Source organism: Lacerta agilis, chromosome 3 (assembly GCF_009819535.1).
Source record: "Lacerta agilis isolate rLacAgi1 chromosome 3, rLacAgi1.pri, whole genome shotgun sequence".
Lineage (NCBI taxonomy): Eukaryota > Metazoa > Chordata > Lepidosauria > Squamata > Lacertidae > Lacerta > Lacerta agilis.
The window spans coordinates 72802798-72823120 of record NC_046314.1 but is presented as its reverse complement, the minus strand read 5'-3'; the positions used below and the strand labels follow the sequence as shown (position 1 = coordinate 72823120).

Genomic DNA, 20323 nt, shown 5'->3' with positions numbered 1-20323 from the left:
TAGTTACACTAAGCACCATCAGTTTGCTTTAAAAAATCGAGAACAAGAAACCATTGGTTATTGCTTTAAATAATTTTCCTCTCTAGAATTAACAAGAATTTCTTCTCACTTTGCAACAGTAAATGAATATAGTTGGAAAAGCTATTATGACATCCTTTGATTTCAATTATCACTATTATACGGAATGCCAATGGGTATATGCAGCCCTCATTTCATTTAGCAAAATTTTGCTATTAGTTTAAACTCCAACTTAGTGCCTCCCCTCAAATGTAATTTGGGAGAGGAGGGATGTTTTACAAATTGCATGGAACAAAGTACACCAATTCTTCAGGGCTGTTCCAGATAATGCTGTAAGGGCCACTATTATGCCACTTTTGAGAGTCAAAAGATTCCTGGGAACTATAGTTTGCTAAGGGTGCTGAGAGTTGTTAGGAGACCCCTGTTCTCCTCACAGAGCTACAATTCCAGGAGCTCCATGGAAGGATAACAATGTGGGAGAATAGCGCTTGAAATGCATGGTGCGGATGTGGCTCTTGTGTGGTCGAAACATTAATATCCTGCTACATAGCAACTCTATTCATGTACAATCACATTTGCACTGCATCCCGGAAGCAGTAGTGTTGTATTGCTTGGAAAATGTAATAATACCCATGGCTCTCCTTTAAACTACTATGGTAATAAGTGGTCCCTGGTTGAGTGGTTGTGCAAGTGTGTTGGTAGCCGTTTTGATCTGCCTAGAGGGCACACCACACACCCCAATGCAACCCTGTCCCTAAACTGGGGGCGGGGCAGGAACCTGCAGTCCTCCAGATGTTGTCAAACCTCACTCACACCATCCGGGATTACTGGCCATGCTGCCTAGGGCTGATGGGAATCAGAGTCCAACTACGGCTAGCAATAGCTTCCCCACCTCTGAACAAAAAGGCCACCACTGAACATGTTGTATCACTGGCAGTGCAATTAAGGCTAGCCACTTGCAATAGCCACTGCTCTTTAGAACAGGCACTTGTGACTTTTGAATGCGCAGGTCTCCACATTACATTGTCAGGTGTGGGCAAAACTAGAAAGGAGTGCATAAGCATATTGCTACAGCTTTGTTGCATAAGTCTCACCCTTGGTGCATCTGTTCAGACACATCAGTTTGGAACTGTCACACCAAAGAGTGCATGGGACACAGGGCTTCAAAAACTGTTTCCAGATCTGACCCAGTGAACATGCAAGTTACAATACCTTTCAGGGTCTCCCCCTCCCCATATCCAATAATTGATTTAGTTGTTATTAGTTATGCAGAGATGGGAAGAATCCTTGAGGCCTCCTAAGACAGTATTCAGCTCTTGAAAGCAACCCTTTTGAATGAAACTCTCTCCCCCCCTGCCCGCCCCGCTGAGTCTTCCTGCTCATTATTCCTCTAAGCCTTCCTTTCCCGGACACCAGCTGCCACCAAGGAAGTCGACAGCAGCATCTTCCTCAGCCTTCTTAGCTGGCTGGAGCTGCACCAACATGGCCTGGAGAGTTTCCTTCACCATCTGGATCTCTCTCTGTAGAGACTGTATATGCTTTATTAAGGAATAAATTGAAAGGTAATTGGCATCCCCTTTCCTCTCTCTGAGTTATTTAATAAGTTGTTGTTGTGCTGTGCACAACAGATGGGCATTGCTGGCTAATTGCAGCGTCAAGTTCATCCAAATTGCTTGGATTAAATATTAATACATATTTCACACTTGCTTATGCCCCCCTCCTCATCCTGTCTTTTTTGGGCCTGTGGGCAACAAACAGCATTTTTTGCTTGAGGGGTATGAAGTGAGCAGCAATTTGTGTGCGCACGCACATATGTAAGCGCGAGTGGCTGTTGTAAATCCCCATGTGTTACACAAAGAGAATACCACAGTCACTATTCAGAGGGAATAATCTTAGATCTCAGCTTGAGAGGAATATAAATGAACATAGAGAGCACTCCCCCCTTTCCCCCTCTTGTTTTTTGTCTCTGTGCCAAACCTTCAGGTCATCGATGACAATTCTCACCAACATGAGAACAGATTCCCTCCCCAAGTTCACATTCATACTGCCCTCACATCTATCAGAGTCTGAAATGCATCCTCTCCCTCTCCCCTCCTCTCTCATACACAGCATCCCCCATAAAGTGAAAAGCCACCCCATGTCCGAGGAATAAAAAGGAGAACACAAGTGATCCTAGATGACTTTACTTGAAAGTAAACTATTGTACTCTCAACAGAGCTTAAGGGAGCTTAGCCTTGCAGCCTCACCTGTAAAGCCAGGCCTGGAATTACGTCCTCTACAGCCCCAACTCTGCAGCTGGGTCAGTCTTATACAAAATGCACAAAATGACTCCTATTAATGCCACAGCCTTTCATTCTGGGACACAATGGAAACAGGACCAAAAAAACTAACCTAATTAGTTCAGCAAGGGAACAATCAAGTAAGAGCTATTTTACATTTCAAACATGGAAGATAATGATAATATATTATGAAACCACACTTCACAGAACATTAAAGTGTCTTGGTTCAGAGCCAACTGTTTAAAAACTCCCTACACAGGGAGAGGGCAAAGTACAAGCTGACACTGATGTGCTTCCTCACTTTTTATGTTTTTGGGGGCTCATGATCTATTAGGAAATGCTGCCATACCCAAGAACAATGTCAAGATGAAAATACATCCTTAGGTTATGAAGTGGATAAATAAAAGAATTGTTATTTCTTTGGGGGTGAGGGGAGTAACTAAAGGGGATCATGGGAAAGTTATGCAAATACCTTCAATGCCAAACTGTCACACATACCAATTTGAAAAGCCTTTTGGCAGCTTCTGATTCTTTTAAAGCTTCCTCGAGATTTCATCTTTTTCTGTAATTTACATACATTCACTGATGTTTGGCTCTCTCTCTCTCTTTACTTTATGGGGAACTAATGTTAGTGTAAAAGGATAAGATCAATTTCTGCCCACATTTTTAGACTGCCTTTTTCAGTCCAAAGGCAAGACATAGAGAAGATGCTGAACAAATACCTTTTGTGCTAAAAACCATGTGCCGAGGATAAGTAAACAGACCCCTCATATAAGGGTGGACCACTGTTAAAAGTTGCCAATGCTTTTTCCCCACCTGGCCCACCCTTCCTTCATTGCACCTGAGAGATACCAAAACAGGCATTGCCAGAGGCATAGTGTGTGGGGGTGTGTGCTGTGGGCGCCATGGCCCCAGATGCAATTTTGAGATGGGGTGGAAACAGGTGCCCCCACAGCAGGTTCCTTCATTGGAGCCTGGCTGTGTGTCAGGAGTTGCACCTTGGCTGCAGTGCTTGTGTCTGGCGCAGCTCCGCCCCCCCTGCCCCCCCAGGTCAGGCCTGACCCAGGGGAGGAGAGCAGGCGAATGGGCAACAGTGCTGCCACCCACCCTCCTTGGCTGTGACACACCTTTTGCCCGGCGGCAGCAGCTGTGAACATGGGGTTACCTCCTTAAGTTTAGTTATAGTGGGGTGGGAGAGCCAAAAACAACGCCAATATATTTCACATCTGACAACCAACATGCTTGCTGCTCTGGTTTCAGATAGTACATGGGGTAGACAAGTCTAAAAAGCCTGGATCACAAATTTTCACAGTCCTCTATTCATTTACCGGAAGTAATGTATTTTGCATTAACTCTGGAAGTTTATACTTGATTCTGACCAAACTTAGCTTCTTAGAGCAAAATACACACCAGGATTACCTCCCCTCCAAAAAAATATATCATAAAACCATAGAATCATAACATTGTGGAGTTGGAAGGGATCCCCAAAGGTCATCTAGTCCAACCCCTACAAATAGGACCACGAAACCTTCATATCCCCTCTATTTGATTTAACTGCATCAAACATGAAAGAAAAGAAAATACTCAGAGTGTAGTTCATGTTTCAGAAGAGAGAAACACCTCTCCCACTGTATATAGGTCTCATGATTCACACTGTCACTAAAGAAAAAAATTATAAACTGTCTCATCTGGGCCTGAGTGTTACATATAATCGAGTGTAAGAAGTATCAGCCACAGTAACAAATGTACTGTTTTATGAAATACTCCTTTTCACACCCTGCAAAAAGTGGCACCAGAGTCAGGGGTCATCAGTTAGTACCTCCTGACTCCTGAGGCCAGTTGGTGTGGAAGAAATCCCTGGGAGAGTAAGGGACGTTTGTACCATGGGATGTCAGGCTGGTTTGCTTATGTCTCCACTGGCATTTCAAACTGACTATTAAAACCACTAACACAAACTTATTTTTGCAGGGTGTGAAAAAGTATATTTTATGCAGGCAGAATTCAAATGGCCAACCCAGTTTCTTGCAGCAAAAAAAAAGCATTATATCTCAAACTATTACATGCCCTCAAATTGTCTGTCAAGCCATAACTGCTAATTAAGACCCCAAATGACTGTGAAATTGCAATATAAAAATCCATTTAATTTTACTGGGAATGCTAAGTCTTTCCTGTTAGTAAAGTAACACCTCTCATCAAGTCCTCAGACACCAGCAATGCGTCACCTCTTGCCTTTGGTTATTCCAATTAACAATTCAGATTGTTTTCATTTGCTTGCCACTGATTAACAGCCATTGGCTCTTTTGCGGGTTTGCTTCACTGTGGTATTTCTTGTTCAACAGATTAATCAGATGCAGAGATACACACAAGTTTTACTTTTACAGACCAATCTTATACCTGTCTACTTAGATGCAAGTCCCTTAGAGTTCAATAGGGCTTACTCCCAGGGAAGTGGATATAGGAGTAAGCTTTAATTTGCCTGCTTGTGCTCCCGTTCATCTGTCAAATGCAAAACCTCCTGCTTAATATTTGCTTTGAGAAGTTACAATATTAAATAAAAATCCCTTGTGGGTCTGTGTAAATATTCAGTGCTAAGCATTAGTGCTGGTTTCTGACTTCATTTGTGTTGTGTGTGCTGTTTATGCCCTACTAGCAGGCTGGTTGGTTCCAGTATTCTGTGCCATAAAAATGTATAATGAAAAACAATGGCATCTGGGATTTATTTCTTCTAATAGAAGTTTAATTATTAATCAAAGCCGCAATGTGTGTTTAAATATTGGCAGAACCGCCTTCTTGACAGCACCAGGAAGTCAGATCTCCCAGAAGCAGCATTCTCTCCATTAGAAGCATACCAGCTGCAATTTTCAACTTTGTACCTATCCTTGCAGGTTTTGGGAAGATCATGGACCTGGGCACCCATTTAGCCTTCGGTTAAAGGTTTGTCTACTTTAATGGGCAATTTAGAAATTAAAATATCTGGGAATTAGTTTAGGTTACACTAGAACTATTGCTAAGAGCCATTTCAGACATGATTTTTGCCATTCATTTTACACATTTAACTGCTTGTGCAAGTGATCTGTCAGTGCGTGAACAGTTTAATACTGGCAGATGGCACTCTCAGAACTCTGTGGATCAACTTCCAAGGCCAGGTTGCATTCTGAAACAGGAAACTCCTGCTCATGGAAATGGATCCGCTGAATTCTAAGTCCCCTCCTCTTGTGTTAGGAAAGGACATAACATGAAAATACCCTTCTGTTCCATGTGGAACGTTTTAACTTCTTTTATAATTGACTTTGCTTTACTTGTTTTTATAACGACATATTCTATTGTTGTTACGACCCATCCTGAGGACTTATGGTGAAGGGCGGGTAAGAAATCTAATAAACAAACATCCAAACCACTTGGAAGCCTTTGCATAATACAAATAAGCGTGAGGAAGCTTTGTCACCAGCCATCCTGACTGCCCTAAAGAAGTCGCCTCCTGTCTTTTCCTGCATCTGTTTGAATGGGGTTCTTGCTGCTCCTAGCAAATCCAATCCATTTGGCCAAGGAATAGACTGAGGGAAGATGATGCCATTATGTTGTTATAGTGCCTGAATTGGAGAATGCCTGGGGGAACCAGCATAAGCTGCTCTGAGTTTCTCATAGGAAGAGCAGGATGTATCAGTGTAATAAATAAACTGTGCAGCATGGGCTCAAAACAGTTGTGTAAACTGGGATTTAATTCCGTTGGATCTGGCTGGAGTTTTTACCATGGTATTTTAGGATCCACTGGACACTACAAGAGAGACAGAGTTATTGCTGCTCCCTGTGTCTGTCTTTCTTTCTCTCCAGGGTAGCATGTGGTTTTACAACCAACCGTTTGGAAGCAGGGGGCGGGTAAATGCACAGCACAATGTTGTTGCATCCCATGTTGGGTAAAACAAGACATTACTGGAGAGAAAAAAGGATAGAGGCACAGAGAAGTGGCAAGTAGACCTTTGGTAGGGTTGTTTGCATGTTCCTTATTTTATTTTATTTTAATATTGCAGTCTGTCATGACCCTTTCAAACTGGCTTTGATTACAAAGCCAAATTAGCAACAAAAAGGGCCATTTTTTCCTGCTCACTTTCCTGATTATACTTTTTCCGCCTCCTCCTCTTGCTTTGTTTATTCAACCCCATATTTCTGTCTGTATCCAGTTTAAGCAGCATATGTATTTGTGGACATCATGCAGAAGAATTGTGGAAGAAAAAGGCAGAAGTGATTTTTAACTTTGTGCCTTTCCATTTATGTAGACATGACAGATTCAGCAAGCTTAACCCAGATGCCAGTTGGCATAAGCAGCCTTTTAAACAATTTATGTTTCCTCATTCAAGGGATTTCATCTGGAAGACAACCAAATGCCCATCTTGCTAGGGTTATTTGTACTACACACAGTTAAAACTGCATGGCAATGTGCCATGGTAAGTACTCACTGGATATTTTAAGGGAAAAATATGTTTGTTTCCAAGATATGCATCTCCTGTTTTGGCTGTAGATGATAATTCACTAAAATTGGTTTATTAGATTACTTTTGTAAGTGGAGATCGTTGGGTGTATGGTGCACACAGCATTTTTCACACATCTGTTGAAGCATGTGGAAGAAAGACTGGGATCACAGGTGCCAATTCCATTCACAGAATATGGACATATAAGTGCACAACTGTAGGCACATATGGTTCTTACCATGTGATCAGGAACCATCACAAAGTGGTAGAGCATCTGCTTTGTATGCAGAAGGTCCCAAGTTCAACCCTGGGTAGCTTCAAGTAGGGCTGGAAAAGATCCCTGCTTGAAACCCTGGGGAGCCACTGCTGGTCAGTGTCAAAAATACTGAGCTAAATGGACCAATGGTCTGACTCACTATAAGGCAGCTTCCTATGTTTCCATGTTCCTAAAAGCAGTGGGCCATCAAAAGACCAAAAAATGTAAAATATATGTACACACGGAGCCAAATTAAATTCTGTAGAGGCCCCCAGGCAGTCGAAATCTTGGGGGGGGGGACACCCATCTCACATTGAACTAAAAAAGGTTGCTTGTAATTTTCTTTCAAGATCAAATCAAGATTATTTTTATCTGTTGTCATGGGGCCCCTAAAAGTCCTGTGCCTACTCTGCTTATTTGGTAATCTGGCATTGTGTACTTGCCTGGCTGAACTCATGGAGGTTAGTCGCAGCAGCAGCATTGCTCTTCCATATGTTCAGCTGAATATGTGACAAACAATTATGTCCCCCTAGAAGTCTTCTGTGGTGGTATTCCAGTGCTTTTTTCCCAGGAGGTACTCAAGGGTGCACAGTACCAGAGTCTCTTTTTTCTTTCTTTTTCTTTTGTTAAAAAATGTGGCACTAACTGTTAACAGCGCATAGTGAGTGCCAGCACCTATTTTTCTAGAGAAAAAACACTGGGTATTACAAACATTACAGGACAGATTGTTTTAATATACGCCATAGGTTTGGAGGAAGGATCTGTCTGGATGATAACTGAGTCCTTTCAAAACCTATGAGGTTAAAATCCATGAGGAAACTTGTTGAATCAGTCAGGCAAGTCTTTTTGTAAGGTGATGGCCTTAGCTGGCCAACAGCATGTAATAGAGTGAGCTAGGTTGCCATAGTGACAACTAAATGATGATGTTCTCTAGGATGGGGCGTAAGCATTTCCTCCATCTCCCTCACCTGACTGGATGCCACACCATCCTAGGATGGAGAATAATAGGCCAAGGGGGGGCATGTGTGAGTTTGGCTGGTGCTAGAAGACAGAGCCATGTCTCGGTCTGAGCTGGACCCAAATCTGAGTTTGGGGTTTTCCTGGAAACGTGATGAGGAGGCAAGATCTGCTGGAGGTGTTAATGCTGTGAGTGCTGCCATCTATGCGCTCTCACTCTCTCTGTGTTTAGAACCATATGTCCTAAATATACCACAGTCTCCACTGACCTTCATTCCATGAAAGCCAAATCCCAGGAGACACCCTGAAGACTCTTGCTGCTTGGAGATTGGAGTATATGCAACAATAGTTTGAGGGTGTTTATTTCAGTACTTACATCACTCTAAATTGAAATTAAACTTTACATCACCAAGAATGTACATTCGGTTTCTATTCTGCTTTTTCTTTCTATTAACCATTGGCACAAATTGCACTGAAGAGGCTCAGATGCACTTTTCATGGTATGTGCAGGGGGAAAGTCTCAAAACAACATCTGTTCAGTCTGACCTAATTTTAGATCAAGCCAATGACAAGACTCCTATCAGTTTCAGCAAGTGCTAGATAAATGGTCCTGTCACTATTCTCTAAGGGCGCATCTGCACTGGACTGTTCCCTAATATGCAGTTGGCAATTTAACACTGAAGCGGATGCTTGGAAAGATATAGGTTTTTTAAAAATGCAGGTGGGGGGTATGGGAAGCTTGGTGCAGCCTGCACTTGCCCTACTATTACCCCCAAATATAGGAGAGATAGGAAGAGAATACTAGTATATCTTTATACACAACATAAGGTGCACCAAACTGTGTCAAGAGCAGGGGTGGCTGTGGAGCTTCAAAGTCCTCAAGTGCAGAGTTTTCCTCCCTTTGTGAGGCTGGTGAGAGAAGAGCAGAGTAGCTGTCTTTGAGATGAGCCAAAAAGCCAGGTGGTGAAGCAGCTGGCCTCTCCCCACAGAACGAACCCTGCGGGAGGCATGAAGCATCTGCACCCTACCTAGCCAGGCTGTAACTTCCCACAACAAAGGAAGGCCAATACGAGACCTTATTCTGATAAAGCAGGCACCTAACATGTGCACCCTCCTCCCTGCTTTTTGTTTGTTGCTACTGACCCTTGAGGACCAGTGAAGGGGAACTGGCTATCTTTGTAACCCCTCCCTCGTGTGAATTAAGGGACCTCTCCCTGCAGATGCTACACTCTGCCCAAGGATTGACTGAAAGTCTAACATCACGCCCTGCAGCTGCGGCGCTGAAGAATCCAGTTCCAAAGAACTTCCCAAATTTTGCTCCTTATGGATTTCCTCTCTAGGCTCTGGGACATACTACCTGGCTACAAGTAGAGGTGATGCAAGTGGTAGTCCAACACCACCTGAAAGGCCACAAGTTCCCATGTCTCTGGTATAGTGGATGGAACTTAGAGCTGACAGAAGATATTGATATGGAGCAAGATTTGCTGGGATTCATTGCTCTGCATGAGCTAATCTCATTTCCTCAAAAAGACTTTCATAGATGCACTTTCTGTGGACCTGGAACTCATCCTCACTTAGTCCGGAGTGGAAGGAGCTTGGTGGATATCCCACAAGGTTCCCAATAAATCACCCATCAGTCCAAGTCATCATGGTCGAATTACTAATTATTATTATTTCCTAGTTCAGGTTTCCAGAGAACAAAGTTTTATTATAACCTAGTTCTCTTAAGTAGGATTCACACAATGCTAATTTCAGAACTGTGCTGATAAAAGCTAATTCTTTAGCTGGAGCATCAAAGGCAGACTATCAAAAAAAAGGATATGAATAAGGTCTTCATCACAGCCGCAGAGCGCTGTTTGAAGTTGATCTTCCAGGTGCATCAGCTTCTCACTTATTTTTTCACATTTCTTGTCAAGTTCTGCTGTAAGTATATGAAATTCCTACAAGAAGGGAAAAAAATATTACAAGAAAGTGTTTGCGTTTTTGGCTGCCCATTAGCATCCTTGAAGATTATATTAAATCAGGTTACAATATTTTGTTACTCTGGAACAAACTCAGCAACTGACCTTTCACTTTAAATTCATGTCCGCCATAGCCATGTACAGTGGTGCCCCGCTAGACGAATGCCTCGCTAGACGAAAAACTCGCTAGACGAACGGCATTCGCTAGCGGAAGGCTGCCCCGTAAGACGAAAATGTCAATGGGGCTGCCTCGCAAGACGGGGGGGGAAAAATTTCGTCACGAAAACCTCCGCTCTGCATTGCCGCTTCGCTAGATGAAAAATTCGCTCCACGAAGACACTCGTAGAACGAATTATTTTTGTCTAGCGGGGCACCACTGTATAAAGTAGGGAGTGTGGGGCCTATTCTAAAGACAAAAGTAACCCTTCTCTTTAATTTCTGTTTGTTGTTGTTGTTGTTGTTGTTCAGTCGTTCAGTCGTGTCCGACTCTTCGTGACCCCATGGACCAGAGCACGCCAGGCACACCTATCCTTCTTTTTGTTACTGTTCATTTTTTAAGTAAACAGCTTGACTACTGATAATGCACAGTTAAGAATCAGCATGGGTGGGATGGGAAGCAACATGTATCCACCAGGGTACCAATTTAGACTACTGTGATGCGCAGTACGTGGGCTTTATGGCTGGCCTGCAACAAATAGAACCTGGTTAGTCGTATCACAACCTGATGATTATCAATTTGTGAGAGGGTGAGGGTGGGATTTTTCACTGGTGGCACCGGCGTCATGGAATACACTAATTACTGAAATATGAGTGGTCCCAATCTGTATTGGCATTCCAACGGCTTTTGAAGAGTGCCTGTTTACACAGACATTCTCTTCACCTGAGTCTCCCATTTCAATTGCTTTGCTGTTTTAATTGGATTGTTTTGCTGCACATTTTAATCATGGTACTTTATATTTGAATGGGATTGTTTTGTTGTGTATTTTACTTATTTCATAGTTTAACAATGTTGTGCAATTAGTTTTAATGCTTTGTAAACCACTTAGAAACGCCCTAAGCATTAAGCAGTCAATGAATTAAACATTCTTCTAAATAAATAAATAAATAAAACAAAGGAAGAAGGAAGAGATAGGGATCTTCATATTCTGCTGTAAGTATCAAGACACAAGCAAGATTTTCAGCTGTCTAATTCCCACAAATGGATTCTGTACAACTTTACAATAATCACATTTGTCCAGATGCTTTGTTGCAAAACTTTACGGAAAATAATAAGTTTACACCAGGGATCAATATGCCATAAACTTTTAAAACCACAGGCACCCATACTAAGCGATGCCATATATTGGCTATAAATGTCCTTGTGGCTGTATGGATGAAGAACAAGTCATCCATCAAGCTGTTAGATTGTTATTCAATACCCAGCAGGATCCTGCATATCTTAGGGAGAGAAAAAACACCTGAGCAATTTACAAGATTGGAAAGCTATTAGATAATACCTTAGTGACCCGCATACAAGAAGACAGGACAGCAACATAAAAAGCCACTTTTATTTACTATCTGGCAGGCTTTCAGGGAGATCAGTCATGAAATCATTTATTTTCTTTGCACTGAAGATTCCTTAAAGTCCTGATTACCAACTGGTGCATCTATCTGAAGAAAACAATTTTATTCTAGATGCTCACTATTCTTTTTTTTTTAAGTTAAAGATTTGGATGGGGTCATCTTCTTAACTGGGAGAGAGTTTTGCTCCACAGTATGAAATAAGGAGAGTGATTATCCAAATGGTCACATATTTATGACAGGCTGTATCCAAATTTAGGTGGGTAGCCATATTGGTCTGACATAGTCAAAATAAATAAATAAATTGTCTATTAGCACCTTAGAGACCAACTAAGTTTGTTCTGGGTATAAGCTTTCGGGTATCTAAAGCTTATACCCAGAACAAACTTTGTTGTTGTTGTTGTTGTTGTTTAGTCGTTTCTTACTCTTTGTGACCACATGGACCAGAACACGCCAGACACTCCTATCTTCCACTGCCTCCCGCAGTTTGGTCAGACTCATGTTGGTAGCTTCAAGAACACTGTCCAACCATCTCGTCCTCTGTCGTCCCCTTCTCCTTCTGCCCTCCATCTTTCCCAGCATCAGGGTCTTTTCCAGGGAGTCTTCTCTTCTCATGAGGTGGCCAAAGTATTGGAGCCTCAGCTTCAGGATCTGTCCTTCCAGTGAGCACTCAGGGCTGATTTCCTTCAGAATGGATAGGTTTGATCTTCTTGCAGTCCGTGGGACTCTCAAGAGTCTCCTCCAGCACCATAATTCAAAAGCATCAATTCTTCGGTGATCAGCCTTCTTTATGGTACAGCTCTCACTTCCGTACATTACTACTGGGAAAACCATAGCTTTAACTATACGGAACTTTGTCGGCAAGGTGATGTCTCTGCTTTTTAAGATGCTGTCTAGGTTTGTCATTGCTTTCCTCCCGAGAAGCAGGAGTCTTCTAATTTCATGACTGCTGTCACCATCTGCAGTGATCATGGAGCCCAAGAAAGTAAAATCTCTCACTGCCTCCATTTCTTCCCCTTCTATTTGCCAGGAGGTGATGGGACAAGTGGCCATGATCTTAGTTTTTTTATGTTGAGCTTCAGACTTAGTTGGTCTCTAAGGTGCTACTGGACAATTTTTAATTTTTTTTATTTGTATCCAAATTTATTTATTGCATTTATATCCCATCATTCCTCCAAGGAGCTCAGGGTGGCACACATGATTTTTATCCTCACAACAACCCTGTGGGGTAGGTTAAGCTGAGAGACTGTGACTGGCCTAAGGTCGCACACTAAGTTTCATGGCAAAGCATGGATTTGAATGCTGGTTTCCCAGGTCTTAGTCCAACACTGAACCACTACATCACACTGGCTCTCTTTGAACTAACGAACTGATTTTGGTTGGGGGAACTTCCAGTTATAGCACATGAGCTCATAAATGTACATCCAAATTCATGAATGAAAGTGATTAAAAAAAAAATCTTCCCTAAAACTAACCTGCCTATTGAGATTAAGCAGGTTGCCTTTGGGCAACATTCTTGTTTCGATAAGCCTACCCAGATGCTTAGAAAGTTGTGGTAATTTTATTCTGTAGTATTGTTTTAATTTTTGTGAGTTTTAAAGTATGGCTGTAAATTTTGCTTGGTTTCATTGTCTTATCTTTCTGTAAACGGGTTTGAGGTTTGTTTGCATAAATCTTATGAAATAAATAATAATAACCACTCAGCAAACTTCATCCAAATAGAACAATCACAGTTCAAATCACGAGCTGATGCCACAATAAATGTGTGAGTCTTTAAAGTGCAACATGGACTCTGTTGTTTTTGCTACAACAGGCTAACACTTGGGAAATTCAAAACACGTAAGGGGTGTGTGTGTTGTTTTCTATAAGAAGAAGAAAAAAGTTGTAACTTCAAAGTGCTGGTTTATTGAGTAGCTTAGCTGAATCTGATTAAAGTGCCTTGCCATTAATATATTAGGCTATAGGTCAGATTCCTGCTGTGACCATGCAAGAGACTTCACAAGGCTGATTTGAAAACAGGTGGTGTTGAAATTAAGTGATTTTTAAATCCTCTGCCATCCTCAGCAATAAAGCTGAGGCAAAATGCATGCCCACACAAAATAAAAATAAAAACCAGTATTTGAGAATAGTCCCAAAACCTGTGACTAATATAAGGATATCTACCACTCTAAAAGATTAATTCAAGTACTGTGGTTCTGCTACCTTGCTTTTCCAGTGCTTTTCCTGCTCCTCCTGTATCCTACTGGCTTTCTGCTTTTGTACTACGCAGTGTGAGTATCACAACCATGGGGCTGTTCTAACGTTGCATTTTGCTACTTGTATTGTGAAAACAGCCCAATATGCAAATCTTTGTAATGTGGGTGGGAGCTGTTGGATATCAGTCTAAGAAGTGCAAAGGGCTGAGAATCTCCTGAGAATTCCCCCCCCCTAAAGCTGCATCTAAGGCTTGTGCCTGTGGCTATTTATCCAAACGGAACCAATACCTGATAAGAAAAACCAATATGGCTCAGTGTTTAGCAAATCAGTGTCATGCATTTATATGAACTGTGGTAGTCACACACTGTTTGCATTTTCCTACATCTGGCAAGCTCACAGATAAGGTCAGAGTACAAAATGTACATGAGTACCATTTGGTTGGCATAAAAAACAAACAAAATAAACCTCCTCCATGGATGATAGCCACCCTACATGGACATGCCTTTAGAAGGGAAAAGGCATATTAATGTATTGATGAGCAAATCTATGGAATCAAGCTTTCTTCTACTATTGTTGGCATTCAGAGGTAGGGAAAAGACTCCTTTCAGTCAAACATGGTGAAGCATCTTAAGGACATTTCCTGCCCTTGCTTACTGCTCATCTTGCTTCTTGCTGGCAAGAAGACATTCTCCAAATAATTATAATTTTGATGAATTTCTGTTACCCGATTTGAGATCCTGACATGAACTGTAAGAATCTGCAGGCCTGGTAGGTTCCAGAATGTCATTCAGCAGAACTGAATTTCACTGTACACATGCACAGGTGCTAGGTTCTGGAAGAGCCATGCTGGAACCTAGAAACTAGAGTTCTTTGCTAAAGAAAACCTACATTCAAATCCCTATGCCATTACATTTTCTGGGGCAAGTCATTACCTCTCAGCCTAACCTACTGCAAACAAAACTAAATGAGAAAAAATATGAATCTGAGTACACTAGTGGAACCCTGTGATATAAAAGTAGCACCGTTTGTTTTGTCTCTCTTTTGAGTTTTGGGGGTTACATGTTGTTGTTTTCTGATCAGGATTAGTGCAGAACAAGGAATTGTGCAAGATTCCTGCTCTTGCTTGGTTTGTTCTCTTTCCTCCTTTTCACCTTAAAAGTCAATTTTTAGTTCCTTTTTAGATGATGTTGATGATGACATCTTGTATTGCTGGTTTGCTGTGGGTTTTAAACTTGCTGGGTTGATGGTCTTCTTCCCAGCAGGACTACAGAACTTGCTCCCACAGGAAGCAATGATGGCCACCATCATCAACTCAGATGGCTTTAGAAAAGCATCAGACAATTTTCTGAAGGATAATGCTACCGGTGGCTACTAGCCATGATGGCTACGCTCTGCCTCTGCAGGTGGAGGCAGTAAGCTTCAGAATACCAGTTGTTGGAAACCACAAGGGGTAGTGTACCGTTGTGCTTAAAAAAAAACAACTGCTTGCAGGATTCCAGCAGGCACCTGGTTGGCCACTGTGAGAACAGGGTGCTGGACTAGATGGGCCATGGGCTGATCCAGCAGGCTGTTCATAACTAGCGTAAGAAATGGATAGCAGATTTTTTAAAAAATGTTATTTTTAAATAGAACTGTTACATAAACTGCAGGTGGGAGGTGCTATCTAACAATAGGTAAGTGCCCCAACTTCCTTACGTAGAAGATGGTGTATTCTGTGAAACACACATGCATCATTTAAAACCCAAACCCAGACAATGTCTCACACCCCTCCCACAGAATGACTGTTTACAGCCATTGCCGCTGGCTGGTGCTGATGGGTGTTGTAGTCCAGAACATCTGGAAGGTATCAGCAACAGCTTGTTTTAGTAATTTACACAGATATAATCAAAAGTCATACAGTTAACTGGGTAACACCTCTAATAAAAAGGTGATTGTTTCACATGATTTCAGAATCTCACAATTTTCTCTAAATAAAAAAAAGTGATAGTAAAAGGATAGTGGCTCACTTTAACTTTTAAAAAAATGGAAATGCCTCTCAGCATCTTCTTTGCCTATTAATGTCACTGCTAATATTTTTATCTGACACATATATGGAAGCAGGCAAAACACTGCCAGTGACACAGAAACTATTTTAAACACTTCCTGGTTGGAATGCTGCTTGGCAGACACTGAGAAGCACGGAGTGTGTATCTGGTAAGAAAGAAGAGAATGGCCCCTTGCCTCCAAGCTCAATGCATTAACCAGATTGCAATGCTGGAGCTGGCAGGTTGGCCCACTGCTGCAAGCAACTGTCTGTCGCTCTGGAAGCAGTTCCAATCTTGTTCAGTTCATTAAAAAAAAATATTTCTGTGCTGACAGCATTTTGGGGAAGCTGGAAGCTGCTTGCTGGGGGGGGGGGGAGAGTCTGGCTTGCCATGAGAAAGCTGAGAATTTGATTTTATGGGAAGTCTAGCTTCCAGTGGTCTGGGTTTCACAAAGTATTCTCCTTTCTACTATAAACTGCAGGCAACCACTGGGAGTTTTTTGCTGGTGACAAAAGCAAGATGCTCTTTGCTTCCCACTGTGAAGTGGGCATTCCCATTTTTTTCTATTTCACGTGCAGCATATGCTGCCTCTGATGAGAAACAATCTCAATGATTTCCACTATTTTCCTAAAATGACTGTTTATAATTCTGCCATCAGCATAATATATATATTGAGACACTCATGTAGCTTGCATGCCTATTCAAAGCAGCTTCTCGGTTGCAAATGCCTACCCCTATTTTTTATTTTTCCTTGAATTCTTTCTTCTGCACCTTTCTGTGCTCAAACTAGATGCAGGTAATCAAAAACCCTGCTCCAAAGTACTCAAAAAAATGGTGCAAATGTCAAGTTTCCAAAATACTTGGTTTCCTGGCAAGAGTGGTGGGAAGAAGGATCAAGGGTGCAGGCAGAGAAGGGCAAGGGAACATGTTTATGTGAGGACTGTTATGCCACACATTTATTTCTTGGATGAATCACAACTGAGATTTAAGGAACTTCTGCTTTAAATACGAGGCTAAAATAAGTTTTAACTGGAAGCATTTCCACCAGACTTCATCATGTTTTGCTTTAAGGAATGTTATAGCTTGATTTATCAAAGAAGCACAGGTCTCCGTACAGAAAGCTCTGTAAACTCCCGCGTTTCTTCACTGGTATATCTATGCCCAAAGAAAAAGTGTTAACCAAAGCACAAAAGCATTTCTGTCACAACGTTGTGTATTTGGATCTTCAAAAAGTTTGTTGATGTCACCAATTTATTCAGTTATTCTGTCCATATACTATATATAATGAGCAGCACAATTTTGTGAATAGGAGATTTTTATTTTTTTAGTGGTTCATTCAATAAATTTCCATTCAGATCCTGTCTTTATCTGTGGCCAGTAACAATAATACATTAAGTGGACTAGCAGCATAGGAATTCATCAACTTGTATTGTGGTTCAGATTTAACCTTAAGAAGTTCTGCTTTGTTACAAGAAGAACTTTAGATAGATGAGGACGTTTCTACAAGTTCATAATATCAGTGGTGACCTTCTCTTTGACTCTGCTGAAAAATCCTTGTGACTCTTAGTTCAGCGCTGCATGTACTGCTGTTTGACAGTCTGATTTGTTTTGTGGTGTAGTGACATGATAGGTCCCTTTAGGCTCCTGAGCTGTCCTGCTGTTTTCTGTGAGTACCACAGATGGGTACCAGTTTTGCTGGGCAGGTTTGATTTTTATTTTTATTTTTTTTGTATCAGAGACCATATGTTACCTCCCCTGTTACCTTACGCCACCCTGCTCCCTTGGCAACTGCCAGTGGCAGATAGCTGGACACCATCCACAAACTGTTGTTATCATTCTTTTCCAATAACAGGTGTTTCTATTATCTTGCTGCTTATGGGACTGTGGCAACAACTCCCTTGAGCTTCAGCAGGCTTCATGAGCACGTTTATGTCATCGCAGAAGCAAGGTACACTGTTTCTCTTCTAAACAAAATCAAAAATTCTTTCCAGTAGCACCTTAGAGACCAACTGAGTTTGTTCCTGGTATGAGCTTTCGTGTGCATGCACACTTCTTCAGATACCTCTCTTCTATTCACTTTCTGACGCAATTGAAAAACCCTTACCTTAAAAGTGTTTCTGTCCTATTATATTTTTCCACGTTGTACGTGAATGAGCCACTGTTCACATGGGTAGGTGATCAGATTGGGTAATGGGAAGTTGTGAATTTATATTCTGCCAGTCAGCTAAAATTTGTATTGCTCAATGAAAGAGTTATTTCATATTGACACTCCTGTGTCTCCCAAGAATCAGTGAAATGAATATTATTCTGATGGGCAAACTACTAACTCAGTATAGGGTTTTTGTGAATTTAGGTAACAAGGTCCATGTTCATTCACACTGAAGTCAAGGGGATTTAAGCAACCTGTGCACAAAATTTAATGTTTTCACCTGCCTCTCCATGACTCAAGGTGGCTTTATGGCACATTCAAATGTACAAAAATAAAAGCAATTTAGCAAAACCAATAAAGAGACACACTGGCAAACACAATTACTAATTTCAACAACAGCTGCAGATAGGGTATATATTTTGATCTAGCATGAGAAACGCATGCTACTGTGAAGTAAAATATTGCACACATACACTGATCTCCAGATAAACCTTAATCATCCTACATCTGGTGAATCTCAATATGCAAAAAAATGCCATTGCAAATCTGTATGATTCTTACGTTTATCATCTAACAATCCAATGCATACAACAGAATATGCCTCACTTATTTTTCTCAGTCTACCTCCTTCTTTCAGACCTATTTGAGGTCTATTTTTCAGAGGTCTAGGCTAATCTTTTCAAACCACTTACTCCAAATTAATCTCAACGTCAATGGGACAATGCAGGAATAAGAGAGAGCTATGGCTGAAGTCTGTAAAAACTAATCTCTTTGTTTATGAAAACATTTGTTGAAAGCAATGTATGTCACCCTGTCCCAAAGGGGTATCACACACGTAACCAAAATGGGGACACAACAAAACCAATTAAGAAATACCAACTTGCACCATTCATCCAGTATTACTGTCATTGGGAAAAAGAAGGCACTCAAAGAAAAAAAATCACACTAAAATCGGATTCCCATCTGAAGTTTCTAGATGTCACTTCCAGCAGCAACACTGGAACCAAGATGGAAGTAATGGTGGTGGGCAAGAAGAGTACCTTCAAAGAAGTAACTAGGTCAGGTGTTCAGAGCTGCTGTTGCCAGTTTGGCTCAATAACCGTGGTGATGCCTCCGTGGATCCTGCTAATCCCCCAGGACAGCGGTTCTCAAAGAGTGTGGCAGGAGGACTCCCCTGCTCAGCGCCTGAGGGCCCCAGTCCTGCCACTCACCACCTGGCCTGGGGGGGGGGCCTGGTGGGCTCTATAAAGGACTGCTGCCACCGCTGCTGCTGGGCAGAGAGGGCTCCGTTTTCTTTTGTTTTGTGTGTTTTGTTTAAATTGCTGTTATTAATGCTGTATTCTTAGTTTTGGATTTTGATTTATGTGGAAATTGTTTTCCATTTGTGTGGGAATACACTTCGTGGGTGCACCTGCACCTGCGGTTGTTTATGTTTGTTTGTTATTAATTATGCGCTATTTAATGTGTCCCTCCGCAAGAAAGTGAAAGTGAAAGGAGGATCCAGCAGGCGGCTTGCCGCTGAGATCCCTCCACCGGGACTTTTTGGCTCCAAGTTCAAATTGTTTGGTGGTCAGTTAATCTGCTTCCCGCCCTTTTCAGGGGCAGCAACAGTGTTCCGATTGGTAAAAGTATTGATCATGACGTTGTTTGTTCTTGTCAATAAAAGGCTGCGGCTCCCCGTGCTGGAGTAGAACTATTGGTGGAAAAAGTGTGAGAGACAAGAGAGAGATACGAGAGATAACGAGAACTAGCTAGCGTGGAAGACGGTGGAACGGACAAGCCCAGAGAGAAGGTTGCGTGGCAAGGTACAGAGAGAACGAAACAGCCCGCGCGGGTCAGCCAAAGCCGTCTTCAAAGAGACCATGGTCAGAGTCTTTATTTCATTTTAGTTTAAATTTTACCGTTTACCAGTGTTTTATTTGGCCGCCGTTTTGGCCACCTTTATTTTGGTGCTTTACTTTCCGGAACAACTTAAGAGGTCGCAAGCGCCTGCAAATCCATCTACGAGGCATTCATTCATCCATTTAACTCACTCATCCTTCAGATTCAAGCCTGCGGACAATCTACTTCACGGCACGGTGTGAGCTGGGCTCCGGAATTACCAGCCGTTCTGTCCACAGGCTTGACCAGTGCCCCGTGCAAGGGCGCATGTGAGGCGCTGGCCACCAGATCCCCCAGCAACTGGTATCCCGCGTGCAGTTGACCTTGTCCTGTGCGCAGGAGGCTCCAGCCAAAGAATCCCCGCACATTTGGTTGTGTATGTTTTGATGTGTTTTATTTATTGTTTATGACTTTTGTAATTATGTAAATCTTGTCATGCTGTAAGCTACCTTGAGCATTGTTTTTTTTAACGGTGGAAAGGCGGCATACAAATAAAAAATGATGATGGCAGGAGAGGATGCCAGGTGTGGCAGGAAGATTCAAGGACAATCAAAGAAACATTTAAACATTTCAGTG

At 41.9% G+C, this 20323-nt stretch overlaps 1 protein-coding gene and 1 long non-coding RNA gene across 4 annotated transcripts in view; one reads left to right on the top strand and one right to left on the bottom strand.

Moving 5' to 3' along the window:
- Positions 1–734: 734 nt before the first annotated feature.
- The window catches only part of DISC1 (DISC1 scaffold protein), a 181189-nt gene continuing 161600 nt past the window's right edge, over positions 735–20323 (bottom strand). For 2 of the 3 annotated variants that reach the window (XM_033144277.1, XM_033144278.1), the window contains exons 11-12: positions 9799–9916; positions 736–1549 (exon numbers count right to left, since the gene is read on the bottom strand). In XM_033144277.1, the coding sequence (XP_033000168.1) occupies positions 1401–1549; positions 9799–9916 (267 nt within the window). In that variant the 3' untranslated portion in view covers positions 736–1400. Of the gene's footprint in view, positions 1550–9798; positions 9917–20323 lie in introns of all 3 variants that reach the window. The other variant, XM_033144276.1, reaches the window with a different exon arrangement.
- LOC117043991 lies at positions 5087–19061 on the top strand. Its single transcript, XR_004426259.1, has 3 exons — positions 5087–5231; positions 17570–17665; positions 18843–19061. It is a non-coding gene; the product is annotated as an uncharacterized LOC117043991 (long non-coding RNA).